This window comes from Saccostrea cucullata, unplaced genomic scaffold (genome assembly GCF_032062105.1).
Source record: "Saccostrea cucullata isolate Sc308-1 unplaced genomic scaffold, CSIRO_AGI_Scuc_v1 ctg1603, whole genome shotgun sequence".
Taxonomy (NCBI): Eukaryota; Metazoa; Mollusca; class Bivalvia; order Ostreida; family Ostreidae; genus Saccostrea; species Saccostrea cuccullata.
In genome coordinates, this window is record NW_026928907.1 from 204531 (window position 1) to 230971 (window position 26441).

At 32.1% G+C, this 26441-nt stretch overlaps 2 protein-coding genes across 2 annotated transcripts; both read right to left on the bottom strand.

Annotated features, from left to right (window-relative positions):
* Positions 1-890: 890 nt before the first annotated feature.
* LOC134279157 (uncharacterized) lies at positions 891-12869 on the bottom strand. The gene is made up of 10 exons (XM_062761515.1): positions 12195-12869; positions 11146-11628; positions 9960-10199; positions 9052-9684; positions 8700-8836; positions 6655-7833; positions 6530-6566; positions 4965-5015; positions 1609-1750; positions 891-1151 (listed from the first exon to the last, which is right to left on the bottom strand). The coding sequence occupies exons 1-10, from the start codon at positions 12370-12372 to the stop codon at positions 1064-1066; spliced, it is 3168 nt and encodes a 1055-aa protein (XP_062617499.1). The 5' UTR covers positions 12373-12869; the 3' UTR covers positions 891-1063.
* A 2709-nt stretch (positions 12870-15578) lies between these two features.
* LOC134279151 (uncharacterized) lies at positions 15579-25107 on the bottom strand. Its single transcript, XM_062761512.1, has 6 exons — positions 25012-25107; positions 23537-23637; positions 20168-20351; positions 16825-16932; positions 15829-15898; positions 15579-15738 (listed from the first exon to the last, which is right to left on the bottom strand). Exons 2-6 carry the CDS (start codon positions 23600-23602, stop codon positions 15579-15581), a joined length of 588 nt encoding a protein of 195 aa, XP_062617496.1. The 5' UTR covers positions 23603-23637; positions 25012-25107.
* Between the last annotated feature and the right edge of the window lie 1334 nt (positions 25108-26441).

Below are 26441 nucleotides of genomic sequence, written 5' to 3' on the forward strand. Positions count from 1 at the left end.
CTGTTAGGTTAAAAGCACAGGCTTTTGGGTCGCTTGAAAAAAAATGTGTTTTTCAACATCTCGATATCTTTTTTCTAAGCGATCTAAAGACCTGTGGTTAAAAACCATACACATCAGAATTTTTAAAACTCAAATAGTGGATTTATTCGTTATTTTTAGTGTAAATTCTTGCTTCTGTTTCTGGAATTTGTAAGATTGGCTGAATTGACCAATCAGAAATTAGAATCTATCTTTGGTTGTGCTTAGATGTGAAATAAAAAAAAGAAAGAAAAAGAAAACCTCCCTTGTCTTTGTTTAGAACAATCAGATAATGATTCGGTCTTTTCCGTCAGCAAAAAAAAAAAGAATTTGAAATATTATAAATATGAAGTTATCTTTAAAGTGTAAGCTACACAATAAATAAACAGTTATTTCATGCTACAACATGATACAACGAAATTGTTATCGTACGGTCTATCTGTAGTAGTTTTTCACAGTTTTCCCAGAATGCACGACCATGGTGGCCGAGCATGCGTATTCAAGGAATTTGGACTAACGTAGTTGCTAGTGCTCGAGAGCGCTAGCAACAAGGGGCGGGGCTTACTGGCGGTGAGATTAAAGCGGGGTCTGCTTCACGCATCAGTGCGTAAAGCGGTCCCAGCAAGCGAACACCGGGTTCGCTCTAGCGGACCCAGAGCTGACCCCGAGCTAACGCGGAGCGAACCCGGAGCGCACCCAAAGCGCACCCGGAGCGGTCCCAAAATTTCTGAAAGCGAACCCGAAGCGGACCCCGAGCGAACCCGTGAAGCGAACCCGGGGTCCGCTCCGGGTTCGCTCTGGTGTTAGGTTGTGTCCGGTCGGTACTGTAGATTTCTACAATAAGACATCTTGATTATTTTTTGATTAATATAATTGAATATTTCTCCAAGTATTTTTTTTTCATCGCTTTATTTACATCTGTGCACCACTGAGTATAAACTTGATTAATTAGAGAACCAATGAAAATGATAGCAAAGTTTCGTTATATGTTTTTCACACTTTCTTATGGGTCGTTTCACTTAATATTAAAGTGTCAAAAGTTCTACTATTCTATGGGAGATGGTAGTTGTTTGAGGAAATTTTCGTAGTATGGTTCTGCCTCTTCATCAAGGTAGATTTCACTTGATGACTCCCTTAAAATATAGATCTTCTTTATAAAATTAACTTTCTAATTTCTTGAAATTCAATATATACGAAGCCACACATCTACATTATACTTCATTTTCAAAATGTCCCTTTTTCAGTGCAAAAAAGTAATGTTTCAACTTAATCTTTCGTTTATACTTGTCTATTTTGTTTTAATTCATAATAAAATTATACCAATTTGAAACTCAATCAGACTTTCTGCATTGTCCATTTCTTCATACATCATTTAGGTATTGATTGAAAATAATAAAATGAACTACTGTTCACAAACTTTTATACGCAAGCGAGAGTTTTTACAAGGTTCGCGAGAGCCTCGTCATCGCGAAAATTTCTCGCAGCGAATCAGTCCTTTAAGTCTCTGTGTCTATTCATGAAACAACACATCCAAGAAAGACTTGGTCGCAAAAATGAATCATAAAATTAATAATAAAAACTAAATTTTACCGTGGATAGTCCGCGTTGTCATACTCAAATTCTGGATCTGGTGACCAGTCTTGGGCATTATCATCCTCAGCCAAAGGAAAAGCTTCCTTCCGCCGTTCGTATTCCTCCAACTCCTCTGCTTCTTGTAGTAAGGCGTCGAAGGCTGGATTGTAAAAGTAACAGAAAAAATGAATTGGATAGTATATTCTTTATTTAGAATATTTTTTTCTAAATATATGAAAACACAGCTGATATCTGAAAATATGTGTGGTTTTCAATATTCTGATTTGTTTCAGATGCTTTTATAATAATTATGTATAACATATTATTTAATTTTAGATGTTTAAACTTCACTATAAAATTGATGCCAACCAAAGTATGTATATTCATACAGTTCGTATAAGTAAAATTCTTTATCAATAAGGGATTCAGTTTTGTATTCCACAATTTGTTAAGTTAAGCTCCTTGTATTAAAACCAAACGAGTAAAGAGTGAAATTCGTCCTAAATGGTTGACACAAGAAATAAACAATGCTAGACACTTACGTGAATCTTACCACAAAGAAGGAGATATGGAGAACTATCGACTCTATCGAAACAAAGTTAGACTTCTTATAGACAAATCAAAATCTTCTTACTATAAAACAGCGATTGAACAGAGTTCAAATCTCAAAGAAATGTGGAACTGTCTTAATCAATTAACATGTAATTCAAAGAACATAACTCCATCTCATGTATTTTCTGATGGGGAAATTGTTGATAATCTACAAGATATTGCAAATACTTTTAATACCCACTTCACGGATGTCTCTTACAAGCTTCTTTTGGAAATGCCAAAACATGATTATGATCCTAATATATTATGTAATTTTGTTAGGTCTAAGCTTGGTGAGGAAACCTTCTTTACTTTTCATCAAATTGAGGAAACTGAAGTTTTTAACATGTTAAATTCTCTAAATGTCAATAAATCAGCTGGCATTGTCTTTATTGGGCCGCGTCTTTTGAAAGTCGCATCTAAATATATATGTAAACCTATAACTCATCTTGTTAATGCTAGCATAGTAAGTGGTATTTTCCCGACAAATTTAAAACAAGCCAAAGTAACACCTATTTTTAAGAAAGGTGACAAAGCTGGCCCGAATAATTATCGTCCTATTTCTATTCTACCAACTGTATCTAAATTGATAGAAAAACATGTAGCTAAGCTAATACAAAATTTCACTAATGAATTCGATCTTCTAACACAATCCCAGTCGGAATTTAGGGCACTCCATTCTTGTCAAACTTCCCTTACAAGACTAACAGAAAGTTGGCTTAATGCAATGGATCGTGGTGAACTAATTGGAATTACATTTATAGATTTTAGTAAAGCATTTGATTTGGTGAATCATGACATTCTTCTACAGAAATCAATCCATTACAAATTTGACCAAACAGCTATAAAGTGGTTTAAATCATATCTTTACAATAGGACCCAGTGTGTTAAATTTGGAACATGTGTCTCCAATACTCTACCCGTCACAGCAGGAGTACCACAAGGGTCAATTTTAGGTCCACTTTTATTTTTATTGTACATAAACGACCTTCCTTTACATGTAAACAATTCAAATATTGATATGTTTGCTGATGATGTTACTTTGTACTCTAACAATCATAATGCAAAATGTTTAGAAAATACACTAAATTCAGATCTTTGTGAAATTGAGAAATGGTGTGCTCAAAATCAAATGGTATTAAATGTAGATAAAACGAAATGTATGTTAATGGGAACACAACAAAGAAAATCAAAACTAGAAAATCCAAATTTACAACTTTATGCCTCAGACAAAACAATTGAAATGGTTGAAACTGCAAAAATTCTTGGTGTACATATTGATGATAAGTTACAGTATGCGAATCATATTGATTCGGTTTGTAAAACTTTAAATTATGTTATTTACTCTTCGTAGGATTAAAAAATTTCTCCCTCTTCATACCAGGAAACTATATTACAATGCTTATATTTTACCATCTATTAACTATTGTTTGACTGTTTGGGGTAATGCCCCTAAGAAGGACATGGACAGACTATTTAAATTACAAAAAAGGGCAGCAAGGATTATTCTTGATGCAAGTCCTGATTCTTCATCTAAACCACTATTTGAGAAACTTGGATGGTTAACTATTTATGAGCTAGTTGATCTGTACAAATACATATTATTATGCAAAATTTTCAGTGGAATGACTCCCGAATATCTTCATAATTTATTTGAATTTCATTCTTCAACTTCCTATAACCTGCGATCTGAAACTAATTACGATCTTAAATTACCAAAATTTCATACAAACTTATTCAAGACCTCTTTTCAGTACTCAGGTGTACATCTATGGAATATACTTCCACAATACATTAGACTCTCTCAATCTTTACAAGCATTTAAACGTAATGTAGAAAATTACATTATCAGCTGTCGCTCAATTATTTGAGCATATGTTTATGATCGTCATATTTCTGTATTGTCATATTTCTGTACATGGACACTGTATTCATAATTTGTGATTGTATTTCCTATTATATATGATGAATTGTATCTTGTATCTTTTGTAATTGATGTATAGAGGGCCCTGGGGAAGAATAGTGCATGCACTAACCAGGTTACCTTCTTTAAGTTAAGTTTTATTATTATTATTATTATTATTACTCCTTTAAAAAATAAACATCGTCTTAGGTCTAGAACCTCTTCTTCATTACAAAAGAGCTCTAAAATATCTGAGACATAATCGTCCACCCTGCTTTTCTACTTTACGTTACTTGAAAACATTCAAAAATACAGAGCTTATTAAATAGATAACTAGTGCTTCAAAAGGACCGAATTTTTGAAAAAAACTGATCTTTGAAGGTGAGTCATTATTTGATGAATACTGTAAACAAGATTTACTTAGCTTGCAAGAATTTCTTTCGAAGTTGGCAAGAGCCCCATCATTGCGAATATTTCTCGCCGAGAACCGGTCTTCAAGTATCTCTTTCTTTTAACAATAAGTAAAAGGTTTGATCGCGAAAATTACCGATTGCTTACTAGTTTATTCCTGATAAATCGGGGAATGACGTCGTTGCGATTAAAAATTGGTTTACAGTATTCTGTGAAAGATTGCGCAAGACGATGAGCAAGACATGAAAAAGAAGATCCTGACCACTTATACCTTCGACAATGCAGAAATGAAACGATGATATTACATTATCAATATGATGTACTTGTCCCAGCTGACAGTGCAGACAACAGCATTGTCTTTGATTGTAGGGATCATCTTAACAGTATGTTGATAAGGAAAAATAAGATATGTATTAAGTACATTGTACTAATTAAGTTGAGAATATTTCAATTTCTTGTTATAAATTACCTTTAATCATATCTCTTTCCTCCTCAGAAACTGCTATTTCCGTGTCATCTTCTAAAACAGTTCATGATGAATTTATATAAAGCATATCTATCTACAGTTACACACTTAAAGAAACAATTTCATTTCTTACATATTGTGTGATAAAGCAATGTCTTTACGTGAAACATAACTTAAAACTCTAATTTTTTTTGGACACGATAAACTAACAAAAGTGCTAAAATTTTCCCTATGTACAGATTAATGCAAATTATACAAATCTATTTGATAAACTAGATTAACCTACCTTAACAACTACTGCGCTTTTTTATCAGGCAGATACTATGGAGTTGTGAACTTAAATAATCAATGAAGGCAAACAAGACATCTCAAAGTGTGTCACGTAATGTTGAACTTTAGTTTTTTTTTTTTTTTGAAAAGGAAAAGCTGAAACGGACTAGAGAAGGACTTGCTATCCAAGCAGCCTACATGATTTTTTTTTAAATTTATTTTTTTTATATCAAAAGCATAAAATTAACGATATTTGTTGCTCAATCCCCATAAAGGATTTCTGATTACATATTTGTCCTCTTGTCTAAGTTGTGGTGATTTTTAAACAATAATACCTATAATAAACATATCAAATTTATAAGAATGTTATTTTAATAGGGATGTCAACGAATATTCGAATATTCATTCGATGAGTTGATATTCGAATATTAATTCATGATTCGAATATTCTTTTTAAAGTATACAAGCATTAAAAAGAGAAAAAAAAACCTGGCAAGTTTTATTACAAATTGAATCAAGTTTGTACAAAGTTTAAAAAAAAAAACACTCCTCTTGGATTACCTAAAAGGTGTGAAGAGTGTATCTATTAAAGTAATTTATTTATTTGTTCACTTAATTAGTGGTACAATAGTGTCCAGTACTTATAATCAGCTTGTATTGTTGTAAGGACACAGTTTTACAGTATACACACGGACCCTTTGTTTATGTAAATATCATTAAAATCATTATCAGGAAATTAAAATTAGCAAAAAGTAATTGTTTTAAATATTTCACCGTTAGATAGTTGTTCTGCTAGATATAAGTTTGTAGGAGTTATCGATGTAGACTTTAGTAAGACATCCTAAAGAATCCTTTGAATTTTCAAAAAACAATCATTACATTTTGGATATATACTATTCAATAATTTAAAAAAAATGTATAATTGCAGTGCATTTACCGAACTCTACATGAGTGTTTTTATTCCAAAATAATGCCATAAAACCTATACTCCTTGACAGAAAACTGAAGATACATATATTTAATAATGCAAGATGTATTTTTTTATCGAATATTCGAATATATTCGAATACTTCTATCGAACATTCGAATATCAATTATTGACAATTTTGACATCCTTATATTTTAATAATGAAGCCTTCAAGTCTTACTATATATTCATATTGTTTAGTTTTTGTTACAAGATAATCATGATAATATGAGGCAATGTTAATATATATGACTATACAATGTCATATTTTTCTGATCAAACAAGCAACTTGGTGTATCACGTTATCTTCAGATAATGTTTTTTTATTTACCTTTTACCATATTCTCCTTTTCAGTGTCAGTTAAATTCTGTAAGAGTAAAAAGATTTATTTTGCATGAATGTACAAAGCAAGATATAACAATCTAATCAACCTTTAATATATAGATATATTATACCTTCTGTTTTTCAGTCCAAATAATATCTTTCACTGACACTTTCCGGCTAAATCCACAGTAAGAACAGTTGATAACTTCCTCTTTCATATCGGACTCTGCTATAAAATGGGTGAGAGAGATATTTGATTTTCCAAAAACTCTTTTCTCGCACATGTATCCTACCTCATATACGCAGTTAACCAACTTTTCTATCAGCCCTTCAATTAAATTTGTAACTTTCCCACGAATACCTAAATAATCAGCGCTTTCTGAATCTGGAAGATCGAGGTATTGGATAAGTATCATATTGTTACTGTGCATGCCTATTAGAACTTTGCTTTTTTCAATATGGAAAACTGTCGCTGTTTGGTATATACATAGGCTTTTCATTTTTAAAATTGGCCATTTCAATATGTTGCCACAAGCAGCTATTAAGCGATGAAAAAAACCATTTGGTAGGAAATTGAACATGAAACAAAGAAGAGAAGAATTCCTTAAGTTTTGAAATTCTGATGTTGGGAATCTTTGCTTGTTCATACATGGACAGTACCACATGTCGGGCATTGTTGTACTTGTTGATGTGGTTATCTCTGTCAAAACATTTAGTTTTATCATCATAGAAATTATTTCAGTTTTCTTTGCATTGTATTCATCATTTTGTTCACACTTCCTCCAAATTGAAGACAATAGGGAGCTGGTCAAAAGTCCATTGTTATTGAACATCTTCCATTTCTCGTACAAGTCCTGTGGTATATCCCGTTTAGCATGATTTTCATCCGTGATAACATTTTTGAATGCGTGAACAAACCACTGTACATCTATAATGACAAAATCTCTGAGATTCTCTTCGTCAAAGAATAGAACGACCCCTATATTGTGCAGAAAGAGAAGCGGTGTTTTAAGATCATCTTTCCTTTCAATTCCAACCGTATTTGTTCTACAATTTATTAATAATTCATCTGTCTTGATTATCTTCAAACTTGAGAGCGTCCTTACTAAATTTTCTACATTGAACCATGACAAAGGAATCCGTGTTCCCCAGTTCGGTAGTGTCTGAACAACTCTTACTATCCCATGCCGAATTTCTTCGAGATCTTTATTTTGACCATAATAACTAGTGCAAAATGCATTGTTATAATCGATGTGGACACTCATTTTCGGAAATTTGTCCCTGAGATCCTGAAAATATGCTTCAACTTCCTAGAAATAAACGATTTATATTCAATTGATAATACATATTTCGTTTTTAATTCCTGTATGATTAATGAGCAAAATGAAACCTTAAGATATATTGAAAATCAATTATTTTGATTTATTGTAATGTATGTTGTTTAACATGTATCTCCCTTTCGAGCATTTTACACTCATACAGAGATGCTTCCATAAACCAGCAAAAGGCTTCAAATTCAAACCTTTTCTCGACACCCAGGGCCATTGAGCTGTGGCAACGCCTTTTGTGACACGGATGTTAGTTTTTATGGCATTATCAAAGATGTCACATCATTCACTTTTAAGGGACGAGCGTCTCTCGAAGAAACAGTTGCTACCTATTTTTTATCACTTTAGGTCAATCGCTGCCGGATTTGAAATTCACAACCTTCCTAACACGGAGAGAGCAATCTGCTAACATAACAGAGTCATCTTGCCATCTTGACAGTTTATATTTTCAATGATAAATACGTGTAAAGCATTAGGTCAGTTGTTAATCAGGTTAAAGACATCTACCAAAAAGTAAACCAGGGTCCGTTTTTGAAAAGAACTTGCAAATTGTGACAAAATCCAATTCTTTATATTACTTTTCAATTAACATTATATTTAAATTTATTTTGATCATTTCGAAAGGAATGTGGTTAAATTTTTTTTTACAAACAATTTTAAACTGAATTATTAATTTTGCTATTTTTTTTTTAAAATCACCTGAAATTTTGGTATTAGTCGTAAAAAGGCCCTTAACTTTTAAAAGTTACCTTTAGTATCTTTTTTATTTCAAAAATGTTCTTCTTAGAAGTTTTATGATCATTTCATTTTTGTTTTGGTCTTGTTTTCTTTAAATAAACTTCATATACCTTTTCAGTTTTTTCTTCTGCATGAGTAGCTACAAGAATCAGAGGTGCCAGTGTAGAAAGTTTGTTGTCTTCTTTCATTGCAGCAGGTACTCCAGCAGAATGTGATAAAATGGACTGAAGCCAATATTTTATATACTCTACAAATTAAGGAAACCCTTTTCACATCGGAAAAAATATATCGTTTGAAGTGTTACATTTAAATTTATTCCGTTTTACCGTTTGGAAATCATTTCAGACTCTAAAAACTTGTTTGAATCTAAAACGTATTTAAAAATCGACCTGGTAAATTTGATGTTTAAAATATTTCATATTAGTCTACAATGCAAGTAAAGAAGAAATACAATTAACTAACCTAAATAGGTCCAATTGTAAAACATAGATCCTTCCATCTTAGACCGTCCATCACTCATATATTCAGGTGATCCACCAAGATGGAGAATTGCACCTGTTTCGGCTGTACTTACTCTAGCATCCAATCTCTTTGTAATGTCCATTACTAAAATGTAGAAATCATTAGGAGAAAAATAAAGGTGATGGCAGGCATAATATGCAAACTGTCCAGCAAAGTCAAAGATTGTAACTATTTTGTTATTTGCGTTTTCAAAAGACTCTGACAATGTTCGAGAGAAGGAATATTTTCGGACGATATTGATTTCATCAGAAGTTGTGACATTGGAGTCCACTGATGGTGAATCATCGGTCAGTATCTTGTCTTCGTCTGTTACATCCATGTAAACATTTTCGCTAGAATTCTCATTCCCAATAACTTCTATTTGATTTGTTATCTCTGCAACCTGTTGATCATTTTTTTCTGCTAAGGTTTGAAGTATTTTTGTCGAAAATTTATCTCCTTCTATATTTTTGTTCTCGAAACTTTTAACAGATAGCTGATTTGCATCATCGCTTTCGGCATTATTTTTATCTTCAGGTCGATCTTCTTGACTTAAATTTGAACGGAGGGTTGCTTTATTTGGATTGGTTGTCACTGAAATCACAATAAAAATTATGCTGAAATAAACGTCGTTTTATCGTTAAAGTCAAAACACTGTTTGAAAACAAATTAATAAAAACCTTTAAATAAGCATTGCTTATCTAGATAATATGGGTTGGTTTAAACCAATTCCATATTTTATGAAGACTTAACTTCCCTTTTTATCATTATAAATGTTTTCCATTTTTATGACGCTATTACCATTGCACAGAAACAGCGCTGTTATATGTACTAAGATTATATTAGATCCCCCCCAAAAATAATCTGACCTTCAAGTTTTTCTCCGTGTACAGTGAATACATTAGCATGGACATCTATTCCTCTTGTTGATGAAGGATACGGGTTATCTTTTCCAGTAAGCCTGCACAGAAGGCTCGTTTTTCCTGCCCCCTCACACCCAACCAGCATTCCTCTAGCAACATATACCTTATGATCACCTTTAGAAAGATCTTCAAGATATTTGGATATACCCTTGCTTCCTAAGCCTACAATCCCCTGTGGAATATTCACTGTAAAAATACAAAGTATATTAGAAACTAAGTCACTACTTTTCTTTTGAAAATAAAACTGTTAATTAAAGATTATTGTACAAACACTGCATGCTGACAGACACATTGTCAATTTTATCACGTTTATGAATATGGAAGGAAATAAGTAAAATAAAAAATCTACATTAGCATCATCGTTTGAATTGTATCTATACAGTATACAATTGCAACGGTGGTATTGGCAGATAGTATATGTACTGTTGTCAGAGAAATAATCATAAGAAAAGATCTGCTTGCATCTTGTTATCTATTGTGAGAAACCCCCAAGCAGGCGTGTAGCATCAAGGGGATGAGAACTTTGCTCCACTTTTTCCCATATATGTTTTTCTGAGGCAAATATTTGACTCGTCAATTTTGTTTTTAGGCAAGTTGATTTTTCTCTTCGATTGCCTCCTCCGCCTTGCTTTTTAAACACGATGCTACATTACTGCACAAGAAATCTCGTCATTTTACTTACTGTATCATCTAGGCAAATTTGGTAATATAACGATGTTTCATATGCAATTTCGTCAATTAAATACACTCAATCAGGAAATTGAACATCTTCATTCTGAACACAAGTTTTCTGTTTGCATCAGTTTGTTAACTACAAAAATATCTTTGTGTAACATTCATACTTAACGTTTTTTTGTTGGTTTGTCATCGCAGCAGCCAATAAAATGACCCCAAATATTATAATTACTACATATGACGACATAACAGCCGATTTTGCCTACGGGTGGTTATTTAAAAAACGAGTTCACCCATTTGATTCAGATTATTGTTGTACTTTTTTAAGCCTTATATGCAGAGAACCAATTTCTACTTAGAAAGAAATACCTATTTTTATAACAAAATCTTGTAAATCATGTAATTGCATAACAAGTGGAGCATTCGAAGTGCTGATAATTTCCAGCGTACAACTTACAAACTTCTTCAATGATTGGATAAAACGCTTTGTCCTTAATTGTAAAATGAGTCAGGATATCAAACTTGAGTCGCTGTACAACAACCCTGAATTGCTCAAGACTGACGATGCAGCAGGTTTCATCTTGATCATTGCTGTATTCTGGCGATCGACAATAAATTCCTATGTTTTGTGAACAAGCGTGCTGAAGATAAAAATCTACAAAACCATTCATCTGTAGAAAACGTTTAAATATTTTATCAGGGGACTGTAAACCATACTCATTGTTTTTACAATAAATATGATCCTTTAATTTTCCATTTGAAATTGCGGCAAACACGCGTTCTGTAATATCTTTTTCGTCATCTGCACAGCAAAATTTCCAGCACAATTTAAGCTTTTCTTCCCACTCATCTGGTTCGTTTCTACGAGCTCTACACTTATTTAGAAGCAAACAGCAGAGCAGGAAACTTTGACATGCCTTCGAGCTGCACTGTATTTCATCTGCAAAATAATGTTCTTGATCACAATATGCAATCTGCCAAAAGTTTTTTTTTCTGAGAAAATTCTAAAATACAGCGCTTTGAATTAATATTGTATTACATGTATATCATTTCCTAAGTCTCGAAGAATATAATACCATAGCCATATCTAACTTTTTAAACATTGTTCTTTTCATTTTTTAAAAAAATTTTCTTTTCTAATTTTTAAGTATTATATTTATTGTATAATACTGATCATAAATCGTACCTTACATTTTTCTTTTATCCAATGCACGATACTTTTTCGGTTTCTAAATAGAATGTTTTGATGGATCGTTTGTTACACGGCTCAGATGAATATTTTGACTAACCTTCTGGATCGGTATGCAAATTAACGAAGTTGGATCTTGACATGAAAAGTCTTAAACTTATTGACAACTTGAAGTTTATTTTTAGTTTCTACACAAAAAAATTAAACTGAAAAAATCTTAACAAAAAATAATAGCCAATATGCTTCTGTTGGCGCTACAGTACATTTAATATTTGTTAACTTAATTCCATTAAAGGAACAAAAAAAAATTAGAGTACCTAAGATGTAGTGAATTGTCATTTCACCAAACATATTTCGAACAGTGCATTCGTATGTGCCTAAATTATCGTCTTTGATGGAACGAATTCTTAGACAGGAATCATCCATTGTTCCACCAGAATAATTTTCAGACTCGTCGGACAATATAAGATCATGTTCATTTATTTTCCAACTCATGGATGTCAATGGTTTACAATCTTCAGATACATACGCTTCGTACTCGAGTACGACCTCTTTTTCATCAATTCTAATTTGTCTCCGAGTTATGCTTGGGGCTTCTAAATAGAAAAAAATACATGTGTATTAACTACAATGTGGTTCATCAGGAAAATCAGAATGGAAATATTTTTGTATCGAATGGGGATAGAAACATTATTCAAGAGGTGATTAACAGTTCTGAGAAAAATAACACTTATATTCATTATAACTATAGTCCCAGAGAAACGCAAAAAGTTTCTATATTTGTTTGTTTTTACTAAAAATACAGTCAAAAAGTGGAATGCACTATAGTTATGATATTTTGAATAATACCTCGTAGTTGGAATATTTTAAACTGTTATTTTCTTGTATTCAAAACATTAAAAATCATAGTAACAACGACTACGTCAAATTGTAGTTCGTAGTAAATGTTAACTTATTTTAGGAATCGTGCTTTTTTTCAAAATTCATCATGAGCTGTATTCGATACTGCTTTCTCCTTTTTTTTTTAGTTACCGATACATCCATTTGAACACACATTTAAAAGTTAGGACAAGATCAAGAAATTTATTTAAGGAATGTAGCTAATTTCAACTTATGTTATACGATATAACATAATTTGGGCAGTTTACGCTTTATAAACCGCGAAGCGGTTTATAAAAAAGCGTAAACTGCCCCAAGTTTTGTTATATCGTATAACATAAGTTGAAATTAGCTTCATTCCTTATAATTTAATTTCAATATAGAAAATGAGACAATTTTTCCTCCAGAATAAGGCTTCAAATTGAGCATTATTTTAAAAGTAACGTCAAGCGGAGTAAAACGTTTTTGACGTAACTCATTGTGACGTAGGCAAGTTATGTTATCCAAAATATTATATGTTCCTCTGAATGATTCAGCCAATGAAATAGCTTGATACAAGTGAAATTAAATTATTTTGATTTATTATTTCCAACCACTTTCATGAACCTAAATGACAGTTAAAGAGGTCTTAGTTTGCAAAGTCAAGGTCTTTACTTATCAATTTGTCATCGTTATTGTTAGTCTATCAAAAGTCTCACCCATCTTTTATCAATCCAGCCATCTTTGAAAACTGTAAAACATAGGTTTGATAAATTTGTGTTCTTGTTGCCTTCTCTTTTCTTATAGCAAAAACGGTATACCCCGCTAAACACAGAATTGAGAGGTAATCTTATACAAACCTGGAATCAACAGAAAGTTCTATATTCCCTTTACAAATATTTTTAATAAGGGCGTCCCCTTGCAAAGGGCATGCTTATAAATCAGGCAGCATTTGACATAGATCGCGCTTAAAAATAACGTCATTTCTGTTTTGCATAGTGCATACTTACATGTAACACATACCCACACCGATGAACATAAATTTGTACACACGTCCCCTTTAACTCCATTACGGAGGGAATAATCAAATAATTTTTGTCCTTCGGAAATCACTTGAAATGCATCTATTAGGTAATGCTTTTATTTTTACTTAATCGAGTAATGACGTAAAATTTTAACACATGCCTTTATACGAGGGCTGTTCAAAAATTACGCGGACTGTGCTATTCTTTACTCTTACAGACGTCATACAGTTATGAAATTTCACAGAAATGTGTATCTTGAAGATTCAAATAAATGTTGGGCAAAATTTCTCTATTTTAAAAAAATTCTACTAAAATTATCGGTATTTTGATATCGCTGACGGAGAAGTACGGAGCACGACATAAAATTGAAGCAAAAACATGCGTAATCCAAAATTTAAACTCAATAATTTTCTATAATTTGCTATATTTTTCGAAAATTTTTTCAAATGTATCTTTAAATTGTTCTACTATTATGTATTTAGATTTCTGATGGGATATTTGAAGTACTAACAGAAATATGGTGATTTTTCTCTGATGCGATTCCCGTGAAAATGACGTCTCCTGAATTGACGGCGCACCACACTTTTCTTAAATTATGTGCAGTGCTCGAGATCTCGCCAATATAGATCTAAAATATGCATAATTAAACATGTCGTAAACTAGAGCATTCTTGACATTCGTCCACAAATAGCAAATTGAAATTTTAGACCGTTAGACCTCTGTAAAAAGGTTATACGGGAGGACGAGTAGAAGATTATCGACGAAAACTTTATCCGAACTGTAAAGAACGTGATTGAGAGTCACCAATATCACACTATATCTCATAAAAACCTGCAGTTTTTGGATTTAAGCTTGACAAGAAATGGTGTTTGGATGTTGAGTAGATAAAGTAACTCAAACTGTACAGGTACTCTTGGGAAAATGTTCAGAAAATAAAATTTCAATCACATATTTTTTTAATAATGCCTGTGACGTCAAAGATTTTGTTGCTCTGTGACTTAATGATATGTCCTGAAAAATAACTCAAAATTGATACCAATTTACAACATTTTGAAATGAAATTTTGAAGACCATATTTGTAAATACTCTTTAATATTATGTGTGACATTTTGCCCGATTATGTCGTCAAATATTTTTCTGTGCAACAACTCGTAATTTTTGAACGGCCCTCGTATTTTCCATAATTTCCAAATATTTTTTTTAGCAAAAGGACATCTAGAAAGGACCCAAGGACCTTTTATCATTAATTTCCAAAGTAATGAAAACAAATTTTTGTAACTATAATATTGTCTATATTAAATCAAACAAATGGAATGCATGGTAAAACTGCACATTGCAATTGTATACTACTAGTATTCAATTATGGACTTCATTGTAGGTCCATATGTGGTTATACATGTAAGGACTCATGTCAATTAATAGTGACCGAAGACACCGAAAGTGATAGCGAATAAGCCTGCGAGTCCGCTTTCATTTTCTGTGTCTGAGGTCAATATCAATTACCATGAGTCCTTATAACCACATATTGACCGTTCACTGAAGTCCATAATAGTTATAAATATAATTATATAACAAGTTTGGCTTTCCAGAAAGCCTGAAATGTCATCTCTTTGGTATCAATAATGTCAAAGAAATAAAACAGAAAGGGAAATATTATAATGCAATGAATATATCGATTATTACACCTGAAGTTCCCAAATGTAATACAATATTATTTAGTATGATTAAAGTAATAAATTTCCTGCAAAAAATCACCCAGAAAAATCATCCAATTTTTCTTTTCATCCATTCATCCATCAATTTGGTTCATTTTATTTATTAATCCATACCTATTAAACGTCTTCTTACAATTAAAGCAGCAAAAATGATCATGACAATAATGATGAAAGCACCAGAAACCATTGTCCCAAGAAATATTTCTGAAGAAAAAGTATCATCTTCGGTCATTGTCGGTGTATATGATGTTCTTGTCACATTCCTGAAAAAAGAGAGTAAAAAAAAAGACAAGATATACACATTATTCTGATCATTAATTAAAAAAAAATAGAATTAAAATTCCGGTTCTTACCCCGGGGTTGGACAGTTTTGGTCAGCCAAGTAACATCCTTCCAACTTATTTAGCTTTAGACATTCCTGATCTGGAAGAAATGAATAGAAGAGAAATTCTAGGCCCATTTATTTACTTCAAAAGAATATATGATGCCCCAATTGTATACCGCTTAATACACCTATACATTTTGTGTAATATAAGCTGAAACTGTAATAGAGAGTAAAATTGAGTACTAGTGTACACCAATGCTGTGAAGAAATGCTTATAGAACCTGATTGGCTGATCTGATTCATTATCAAATCAAACTTTTTTTTAAAAAAAATATACTCAAAAGGTATGCACAGTTAAACGAAATGCCTTAGGGGTATAATAGTCACGTGGGTATAATATATCAGAGCAAACGGATCTGTATGAGAGAAAGAATGAAAGAAGACAAAATGTGTCGCCCAAGAGCAAGAGAAATGGTAACCCTGAGCCCGGTGACAGTAATTTGTCTGTTTAATTCTGAAGAACAGAGAGGGTGATTTAAAAAAATATATATATATATACAAATAAATAGAAGTAGACAAGAAATTTTTAATGGAAATAGTTATTTCCACTATGTCATCACATCCTCACTATAACTTGAGGAGCCCTGGCCCTGAGAAAATGAAATTTCAATTTTGGTAAAAGTTACACATGGCAAAAATTCAACTACTTTGCTGCTTTGTATCTAACAGGAAAAGTTTTTAAAGGTTGGATTAATTAGGTGTGGTTTGAACCCCGCCCATCAGGTCCCAGGTGGCATGGACCTTAAAAATGTCGTTTACTGATTTTTACTTGAAAATTAAAATAAGAACATGACTATATAGTCTTCAACTTATTTCAATTTTCGAATTAAAATCAGTAAACAGCAATACAGACTAGACATTTAGACATTCTGTTTTTGACAAACTCTTTAATTTTTTTTCAATACGTTTATCATGTAAATTTTAAGACATTTAATATATCAATATCACTTAAATTTATACAAACATTTATAGAGTTCGTTGCTTCTGTAAGTAGTGTTTGGACATCCCTCTGTGAATCCAGAACATTTGTAAGTATCCGTGAAATGAGAATCCGATATGATCCAACAAAACCCTTTAATATAAGCAATAGCATTTAAACAACAAAAATCTCGAAGATGAGATAGCTATTTTTGCATTCTAATGAAATCTTAAATCAATCTAAGGCTTAAAATTAAATTTTTTTACGAAATCGATTGATTGATTGATTGTATACTGATTAGCGCCCCTATCAAGAATTTTTCACTCATATGGAGACACCACCACTTGCCGGTGGGAAGCTGCAAATGTTGTCCTATTACTCGGCATTCAGGGTCATTGAGCAGGGAGGGATCTTTTTCGTGCCAGCACCTACTGCGACACGGGACCTCGATTCATACGGTCTCATCTGAAGGACAGGTCTCCACGTCCCACTGTGGGATTCGAACACGAGATTGACTCCTTACTTCGCGACAATAGAGCAGGCACTCTAACCACTGCGACACGCGGGCGACTCTACGAAATCGAAAAAAAAAACATCTTAGAACAGGTATGAACTCCCTGTTGTTGTGAGTACACGTATGTTTCTAATTCCCCGACAGGGCAGGGTAAACTTTACCCGTTTTCTGTTTGTGCGTCACACCAACATCTTGAGAACAATGCATCGTATTGATTCAATGATTTCAATATATATTGCATGTCACTTTGATGTTGTCTATAAAGTATTTCTTACAAACAAAAACGTCTGAAATATGAGTCCTTAGACAAATTGCCCAAGTGTTATTGCTTAAGTCAAAGTTTTTTCTAAATTATTTAAAATTCTTCATTGACAAGGTCAAAATATTTGGTACCCAAGAGACGGACTTTGACAAGAAAAAGGCATTATATAATAAAGGCTTTCAAAATTTAAAAGCCCAAAATCCAAACATTCAAAAGTTATTGTCAATTTAAGAAGTTTTTTTTTCCAAAAACATCAAATTCAAAAGTCAAGGTCATGAAGTCAAAAAAGAATTCCATTTAAGGAAAGATTACACATAAACTACATAAAAAAGCCCGAACACTTACTGTTTAAACGTTTTGAAATGAAGATTTGGTTATAAGTTTGGCAAATGAAGATTTGGTTATAAGTTTGGCAATAATGGGTTAACTCCAAGGTCAAGGTATACAACTTAAACTTTTACTACCCTTAGAAAGGAATATACATGTGAAAAAGCTTTAACCAATCATACATGTGAAAATTAAAATACATTGAATTTTCGTTTTTCGTTTTTTAGGAAAAAAGAACATATATATGTATTTCATATTGACTTCTGGAATACATTTTCATTTTTTCTTGACAAAGTCTGATAAATGCGATTTATGTTCATAAATAATTTTATGCCCATTTCTTGTGTATTGAAAGTGGGACAAGCGAGATAACTCTAATATCTTTGTGCGTACTTGTTTTTGGAACAGCCTCAGTATCAGATTGAGTTCAATCAGTGGCGGCGCCATATTTGTATGGAAATACAATTTTAATTTTGAAAAAAATCAAGTCACTGTTTTCATCAGAGCAATGGGACAATTCTGACTCATTACAGTTGTATACGGATGCAAGTAACATTGGTTTCTGTGGTTATTCACGAAATCAGTATTTTAGTGGTAAATGGACTAAAACCTGGAAAACCTATCATATTACAATAAAAGGAGTTATTTCCCATTGTACTTAAAGTTCAGCTTTGGGCAGATCAGTTAGAAAATTGATGTATTATTCTTAATTTTTTTTCATGGATAATGATGCTGTTGTGCACATCATCAACAAACAAACCTAAGTCAATTATGGTTCTTGTTTGTCATTTAGTAGTGCAATGTTTAAAACACAATATTTTATTTCAAGAAGACATGTACCGGGTTTAGATAATGATTTAGCTGATCATCTTTCTCGCCAGCAGATTCCACAGCCCCTACAAAAATTTTCCCACAACAACCCTGTAGCATGCCATAACAATGAGGACAATATCAAAGTTTAAAATCAATAGCTTCAGACCTAATAAATCAGTCATTAGCACCACCAACTCATAATACTTATCAAAGGGCAATTGAATATTATCATCGTTTGGTGTCAACATTTTGCTTTGCCAAGGAAAGGTGTACCAGCAAAAGCAGAATATATCATTTTGTTTATAGCTTATTGTGCTGGCAACCAATGTTAAGTATTCAACATAAGATAAGGAATATGAAAGGCCAAACTTTTAGTGAAAAAATGTTTACAAGGTTACAAGAATAAGACAAGCTTAGTGGAATCTAGCTTACCTATAACACCAATCATTCTTAAACAGCTGATAGCTTCTTTACAATATACAACAAGTTTAGATTTTGTACAGGTACTTATGAAAAGTGTGTATTTAGTGGCATTTCACTGTTTTCGGGATTACTGCTGATGACAGTCATTTCTACCTGTCATTGGCAGTAAGTGGCATTTTTACCTTACCCCACCTTTGATGTAAACATTTTATATAGTAATGTTTTGATCTATTTGGAAGTTGCATGTAGTGATATTGGTATCACTGCAAGGTTTATTAATGTAAATCTATTAAACTACTTTTTCATTTTTGTAATAGTTTTTACAAAATTGTCATTTAATAATAAATGACCTTTTTCAACTTCAAACAGTGTTGTGTTGTTATCAGATAGTGTAATATTACATCAAACAGAGCAACCTTTAGTGCGAGTATCAGGAAGATGGGCATAAATGCGATTTATGTTCATAAATAATTTTATGCCCATTTCTTGTGTATTGAAAGTGGGACAAGCGAGATAACTCTAATATCTTTGTGCGTACTTGTTTTTGGAACAGCCTCAGTATCAGATTGAGTTCAATCAGTGGCGGCGCCATATTTGTATGGAAATACAATTTTAATTTTGAAACAACCCTCCCACCTCTCCCTAATAGTTAAAAATTTATAGTGTTCTCAATTGATGGGAGTAATTTAACAATATTTTTCCATGTTTCTGTTTTCAGTAGGTGTGGCATTTTTACCTTACCCCACCTTTGATGTAAACATTTTATATAGTGATGTTTTGATCTATTTGGAAGTTGCATGTAGTGATATTGGTATCACTGCAAGGTTTATTAATGTAAATCTATTAAACTACTTTTTCATTTTTGTAATAGTTTTTACAAAATTGTCATTTAATAATAAATGGCCTTTTTCAACTTCAAACAGTGTTGTGTTGTTATCAGATAGTGTAATATTACATCAAACAGAGCAACCTTTAGTGCGAGTATCAGGAAGATGGGCATAAATGAACTTTTATACTTTATATACAATTAGTGTCCTTTTAGAAAATACCTTTCTCGACGAAAGTAGGTGGCTGGTGATAACAGTATTCCAGTAAAGCTGTTAGGTTTTCATTGGGAGTACACTGGTATCTGTCTGGATTAGTGCAGTTTAAGTCTCGTGATGCCTTCTCCCATTGTGATTGGTCTGTTGGGCAAATTTCAACTTCTTTTATTTGAAGCGTTCTTGATTCATTCTGTTAATGTATGTTCAATTCAATTTTTAATTAAAAAACAACCAACTATACATAATCAAAATAATCTAGAGAAGAACAGAATTAAGTGAAGGTACATATATTTTATCAAAACATGTCATAAAGATTGGGCATGCCTTTACTTTTTTTCAAGTAGCTTGTAATATATAAAGTTCTCGGGAAAATAAAACAATAATTAGTGAAGCTCATTTAACTGAATTATCATCTGCCATAACTTGCTCCAGTTCATCATGATGTCTAAAAAAACTAAGCAAAGGATGACCCTCTGCAATTTATTAAACTCAAAGGTGATTTGAAGCCTACTAAATGGCAAAGTTTTGTAACTTTTGAAAGTGAGCTTTCTAGGCCTTTCAGAATGTTGTACATATGTACGTTTGACTTGTGAAAATAAAAAAAAATCGCATTTATTCAATAAGTCTCAATTTTCAAGAATAAAGTGTGCTAATCCAGGTGCTTGTGAAACAGTGATGTTCTGGGATTGTACATCATTGAAAAGTTAAAAAATTCTCAATTTTAAGTCAAACTACACGTTTAAGGGTTTAAACGTAGTCAAACTTAAAGGTTAAAAAATATATATATCTAAAGGAGTATATATGGATAAGAACCAAACTTGGCCCCCTAAAAATCAACATTTTAGAATGACATTCAGATATGTTTAATTGATATATTTTGAAGAAGAGATTATATTTAAAACATTTTAAATATATTTTTGACATTTATATGCTCTCTAGCTGTATATGACATGAGAAATAATGCTATTTTTGCTATATAATAAAAAGCCAAAAATATGCCTTTTTTCTTGATGTTTTTTTCTTACGGGAAACATAGAGCTCAGTGTAGAACATACATAATTTTCTGTCACTAATTAGTATTAGATAAATGCATCTTTGGTAAAATATAAAGCTTGTTCTAGGTTGCGCTCTATATTTTCTGGAAGAAAAACTGCTTGAAAATAAGCTGTTTTATACAAAATATGCTAAAATGGCGGGAAAACGTGATTTTTATGATGTAATATTTCTTAAATAACGGCATTTTGATCAAAATGAAAATGACCAAAAAAGGTTGCTTATATAGCTGTACAAATTAAAGCTATATATAAAGTAAAATTCAGATAGTAATTTTAAGAGGCCAATTGAGACACTGAGCTCTTTATGTCTAAGACATTAACAGATATACACTGCATGATCCAAAATGTACGAATATTTGACACAGCGATAAGAAAGTAAGACATAATTCATAAGATGAAAATAAAGATATCTGTACACTGCCAGCCTACATTGGCACGGATATGCTAAAGGAGCTTGTACATCGTTTAAAAATAAATGCAGACAATATCGCAAAACTAAAGGACGCAGATTAAGAACAGGAAATAGTGAGGCATACATTTCAATGGTAAGAATGACGCTGGTGTCCTTAAGGTATATAAGAGTTTGCACAATAGCTAGGTGTTTTTACTTTTGATAATCTTGTTGATTATCAGTAGATAACTCAACTTTTCGAAAAACTCCGATTTGTGACAGATGAACGAACGTTGCAGAAACCCGAGGTACACTTTTAAACAAATGAAAAATCCTCTGTACAAGTGGATGATTGAGTGATTTTCAGTTTGATTCTATTCATTTGAGTTCCTCAGGAATTCAAAAACATAATTAAACAATTGAGTTTCACATAGCATATATTTTCAATGAAAAAAATCCTAAATACGTTATCAAAAATTTTAAAATATAGACGAAAACAGATTTGAAACAAAAACTTTTGATATATGTATTCTGAATATGCAATTGCAACAGAATTAAAATGAAACTCACACATATATATATATGTAAGTGTCTTCACTGTAGTCAAGTACATTTCTTTTACAACACAAGTCAGTCAAGAGCCTTACTTCAGACATATTAGGCAAAAAAATCAATAATAGTAAACAGCAGGAAATGTTGTGTGCCACATATTATATTGTTGATTATGTAAACATCCGATGAATTTAATTATAATGACAACTTGGAAGATATTAAATGCAGATGTATAGCTCTCTGGTTTGAAAATAATTAAAACGGACGTCCAGATAGCTACAGAGACACCAATTAAAAAAAGACTAATTTTGTTGTGCATAAAAAGGTGTATTGTTCTCTGTTTATTTATTTTGCCATCTCAAAGCATATTGTTGTTATTTATACTTTTACAAGAAAAAATTTTTTTCAAACCGTTATTCATGTTATTTAAAACCAAATTTGGATTAAATTTGAGAAATTTGAGAAATCGAAATTTTGCCTATATATATTGTCATATATTAGGATGCAGTCGTTGAAGATAAATCGGTCTAGTGCGGTTTGCGCATGATTTGTACATACAATTTTGTTTCGAATTGGTAAAAGGATATGCTATAAACATAAGATTAGTATTTTTTTGAAAATATTACATTTCTTTTTGTTTTCTCTTTGTGATATGACATGCATACATTAAAAAAATTAATGAGTTTACCGGTCGCATAATTGACTTAAATTCGTATACATACACCACGCATACAAAATGTTGCATGTATTCCCTATGCACAACATTGACTTTTCGTCAATATCTTTGAATACAAACTGTGTTGTCTTTAGACAAATTTTACAGCCGTTTATATAGTTAACATGTATTTAACAATATTATAAAAGTGAAGATAAGAAAAAGCTGTGATCTGATATTTGATCATAAACACACCGTAGCGTCAATCGTGCACCGATCCTCGATATTGTTTTGAGTTGTTAGTGAATTAGATAAAACTAGAAAGTGTCCAGCTGATTCATAGGTATCCATATATTAATTAGATAATGCTTCTTCCGTAGGTACATGCTTTCTGCCAAAATATTACCGTATTAAAGCTGAGAAAATTGACAAAAAATGTACTTCGTCTTCCTTTCTTTCGCTTCGAAAGCAAACACCTCGTGAACAACATAGTACATGTATACACCCCGCATGTTAGGATATATACGGTGAATAAAAATGAAGTATCTACTATAGTTTTACTCATGCAAAGTTCGAATTTATTAAAAAAAAGATATGAGCAGTTGGTATGAGTTGATTTGCTCTAGTAAGGAAGATTTTGATTGAAATAAATTGCAATTTGTAAATTGAACTGTTTCTCAAATTCCTACTTTAGTTTTGGATAAATAAGAAAGAGAACATACCGGTGTTACTAAGATGTTCCACAGAAACAGAGCAGACCGGCAGTATAGAACAGTCATCCAGGACATTCTTCTTTTGTTTACAACATTTTATATTGTTGAAAGTACAGTTATTTGGCCAGTTCCGAATAAGAAACCCATTCGACGGTGGTACAAATATACTAGGAATTATTTCAAAATCTAAGTGTTTTGTCAAGATAGTTCGATGACTTGTGGAATTACATATTGTTTCATAAAAGTTCAGCCTTCCCTCAAAAAAATTTATTTCGCAAGTTACCATAGGTGTCCATTTTACCAGTTACGAATAAGCCGACGGGTTCCGGATACCCTAGAGATTCTTATTCAATTCAATCCTAAATTAAAAAATATACGTCCCAGACGTTATCCATTGGCATGCCTAAGAAAAGTTAAATTAATTGCTTACCAATAAATTATTTGTATTTCCAAAGGTTGAAGAGAAACTAGAGGTACTGTGGGCACTGAGCTCGTTTTAATGATACCACAAGCCTCCTTTATGATTATTTAAGACAAAGTCCATGTTTTACTCTGGGAGACCCGAAATAAATGCCAGATCAAAAAGTAAAATAATAGGTCACAGTGTCATGTAATGCAATGAAGAATATGTGAATGTATCATTAAATCTTATTCAGTGGTATAGGAGGAATTGCGGACAAGAGATGGATATACCTTTCAATATTACAAAGAATGGCAGTATCTCTGTTTTTCTCAGGGAGACCAAATTATGTACCAGATCCAAAAATAAAATAGGTGCACTTTGGCACTGTTAAACAAAGATTCTGTGAAAGACTTATTAAATTCTGTGAAGCATCATTAAACTTCATTCAGTGGTAGAAGAGGGGTTGCGGATAAGAAATGGATACCCCAGAGCATATCAGACGGACGGACGTACAGCTGGACGGACGGACGGACGTACAGACGGACGGATGGACAAACATCCCATAACTATATACCGCTTCTTCCTGTTTTTCAAGCGGGGGTAGAATAAGTCACGTTTACAATGAAGAAAACATCGAAGAGTGAATTTATAATAGTGTTTAAAATGGATATTCGGAACTGGTAAAATAAGAGCACGAAAATATTTCGATACTTCAAGTGTTCTAAATACTTATTTTTGACAAGTTTTTAGTATATGTTAGAGTACATATCAAACTTACTTTTGATACCTAAAACGTTGTTTTATGTGAAAAATTTATGCATCTACAGAGGTTTTTCTGCAGACTTACGCGTCGCGGTGATTCAGATTTGTTGCATTGTAAAAGTATGTCGACTGTTTCAAGTACGATAACGAAACCAAACTGAGGGCAAAAAATCAAAACTTCACATAATTCAAACACTCATGAATAAGCCTTCTTACCATAGAAATCAATTTATTTTTACACCGTTGAATTTATTAATTATCAGTCCTTAAATTACTAATTATTCGGAACTGGCCAAAATCCGGAACTGGCCAAACGACTGTACTATAGCTTCATTTTCCTGCAAGGCAAATATGGCGCAGATATTGGCGTATGTTAAGTGCATACTTTCATAACCTTTTTGGCTCAGTTAACATGTAAAACTAGAGGTCAATAACGTAAATGTTATACTACTTCCTTGTATTATACACAAAAAAAACCTTGAAAGAAAATAAAAGTTTTTGTAAATCCGTAACTTGATCTATATAGTGCCCTTACTACCACTTTCGAAATGCAGATTTCTTGCAATAATGAATACTTTATATTAAAATCTAAGAATATTAAAGATAGAGATGCATATATTGTATATTGCAAGTATATGTCCCTATAAAATGTTTTTTGTCGTCTAACGTATATGACAAACTGGGCTTGTATGTTTAACTTTATGGAGTTAAAATAAATGTCTCCATATATTAATTTCTTAAATGCCCTCGTACAGTTAACTCGTGCTCGTGCCAAATTTCACACACATTAATTCAATAACCATATGTTTTGCAACTTGGAAAATCAAATTTTATTTTAGAAATAAAATATGTTGGAAAGGATAATATGTTTAGAAAGAAGTCCGAATATCTGAGTTTTCCATGCTTTTTCACAATTTTGATATTTTACGTGCCAGGAAAACGTCAGAACCGGCGCCATATTGAAAACTGGTAGTTTTGCCGTCTCCAATGGAAATTTATTTTCGATACTTGCGAAACAAACTAAATGCCGACTCATGAGGGCTGTTCAATAAATAATGTCCATGGTGTTTAGAAAGAAACAAAAAAGAATTTTCGATGATTTAGTCTTAATGATTTTCCTTAAAAATTCTCTTTTAATTAAAACACATGTCAGTAACATTTTTATCCAGTTTTTGGTTGTTTTAAGAGCACATGTTTAAGTATGGTCCTTCGTATACTGGAATATGGCAGATCCTATGATTTCCTGGATGTATTTCTTCTTTCAGAATTTTTTTTTCAAGTTTAGAAAATGAAGCAAGTCAAAGGGTGAAAGATCTCGCAAATATTGTTGGTGTGACAATATATCAATTTTCAGTTTATTCTCAAAACTCCTTTACTATTCAGGGTATTTGGGTTTCGACGCTGTCATGAGAAAATTTAATGTAGTGGATTCCTGAGTCAAGTTCCTTCCTGTCATAAACCTTTCGATTTTTGTTTTTGCAAAATTTTTTCTTTCTAGATTCCTCGAGAAAATGAACTGCCTCCCCGAATAAGAGTTTGAACAATACCACTTATGTTTAAGAAATTGGCATATACAATTGTCAAATGTACTCTTACAATTCTTTGCTCTTTTCAGACCTTTGTTGTTTTTGTCAAGTGTATCTTATTGTAAATGTTTTAAGCGTTGAAAGCAATGGATCAATTTTTATTTTCTGTTTGAATATAAGACAAACTACATTATTTTTTTATTTTAAAAAAGATGTGTTTGTG

What these genes read in the sequence shown, in the direction of transcription:
- LOC134279157 (XM_062761515.1), bottom strand. Translation starts at nt 12,372, where the DNA reads ATGAGTTGGAAAATAAATGAACATGATCTTATATTGTCCGACGAGTCT. An exon ending in AAAGGAGAATATGGTAAAAG is followed by an intron (nt 5,016 to 6,529) that starts GTAAATAAAAAA and finishes GAACTGTTTTAG; the next exon opens with AAGATGACACGGAAATAGCA. An exon ending in GGAAAGAGATATGATTAAAG is followed by an intron (nt 1,751 to 4,964) that starts GTAATTTATAAC and finishes TTTACAATCCAG; the next exon opens with CCTTCGACGCCTTACTACAA.
- LOC134279151 (XM_062761512.1), bottom strand. Translation starts at nt 23,602, where the DNA reads ATGTCCTGGATGACTGTTCTATACTGCCGGTCTGCTCTGTTTCTGTGG. An exon ending in ACCTACTTTCGTCGAGAAAG is followed by an intron (nt 16,933 to 20,167) that starts GTATTTTCTAAA and finishes CTTATATTAAAG; the next exon opens with GGTTTTGTTGGATCATATCG. An exon ending in CAAAACTGTCCAACCCCGGG is followed by an intron (nt 15,739 to 15,828) that starts GTAAGAACCGGA and finishes CTCTTTTTTCAG; the next exon opens with GAATGTGACAAGAACATCAT.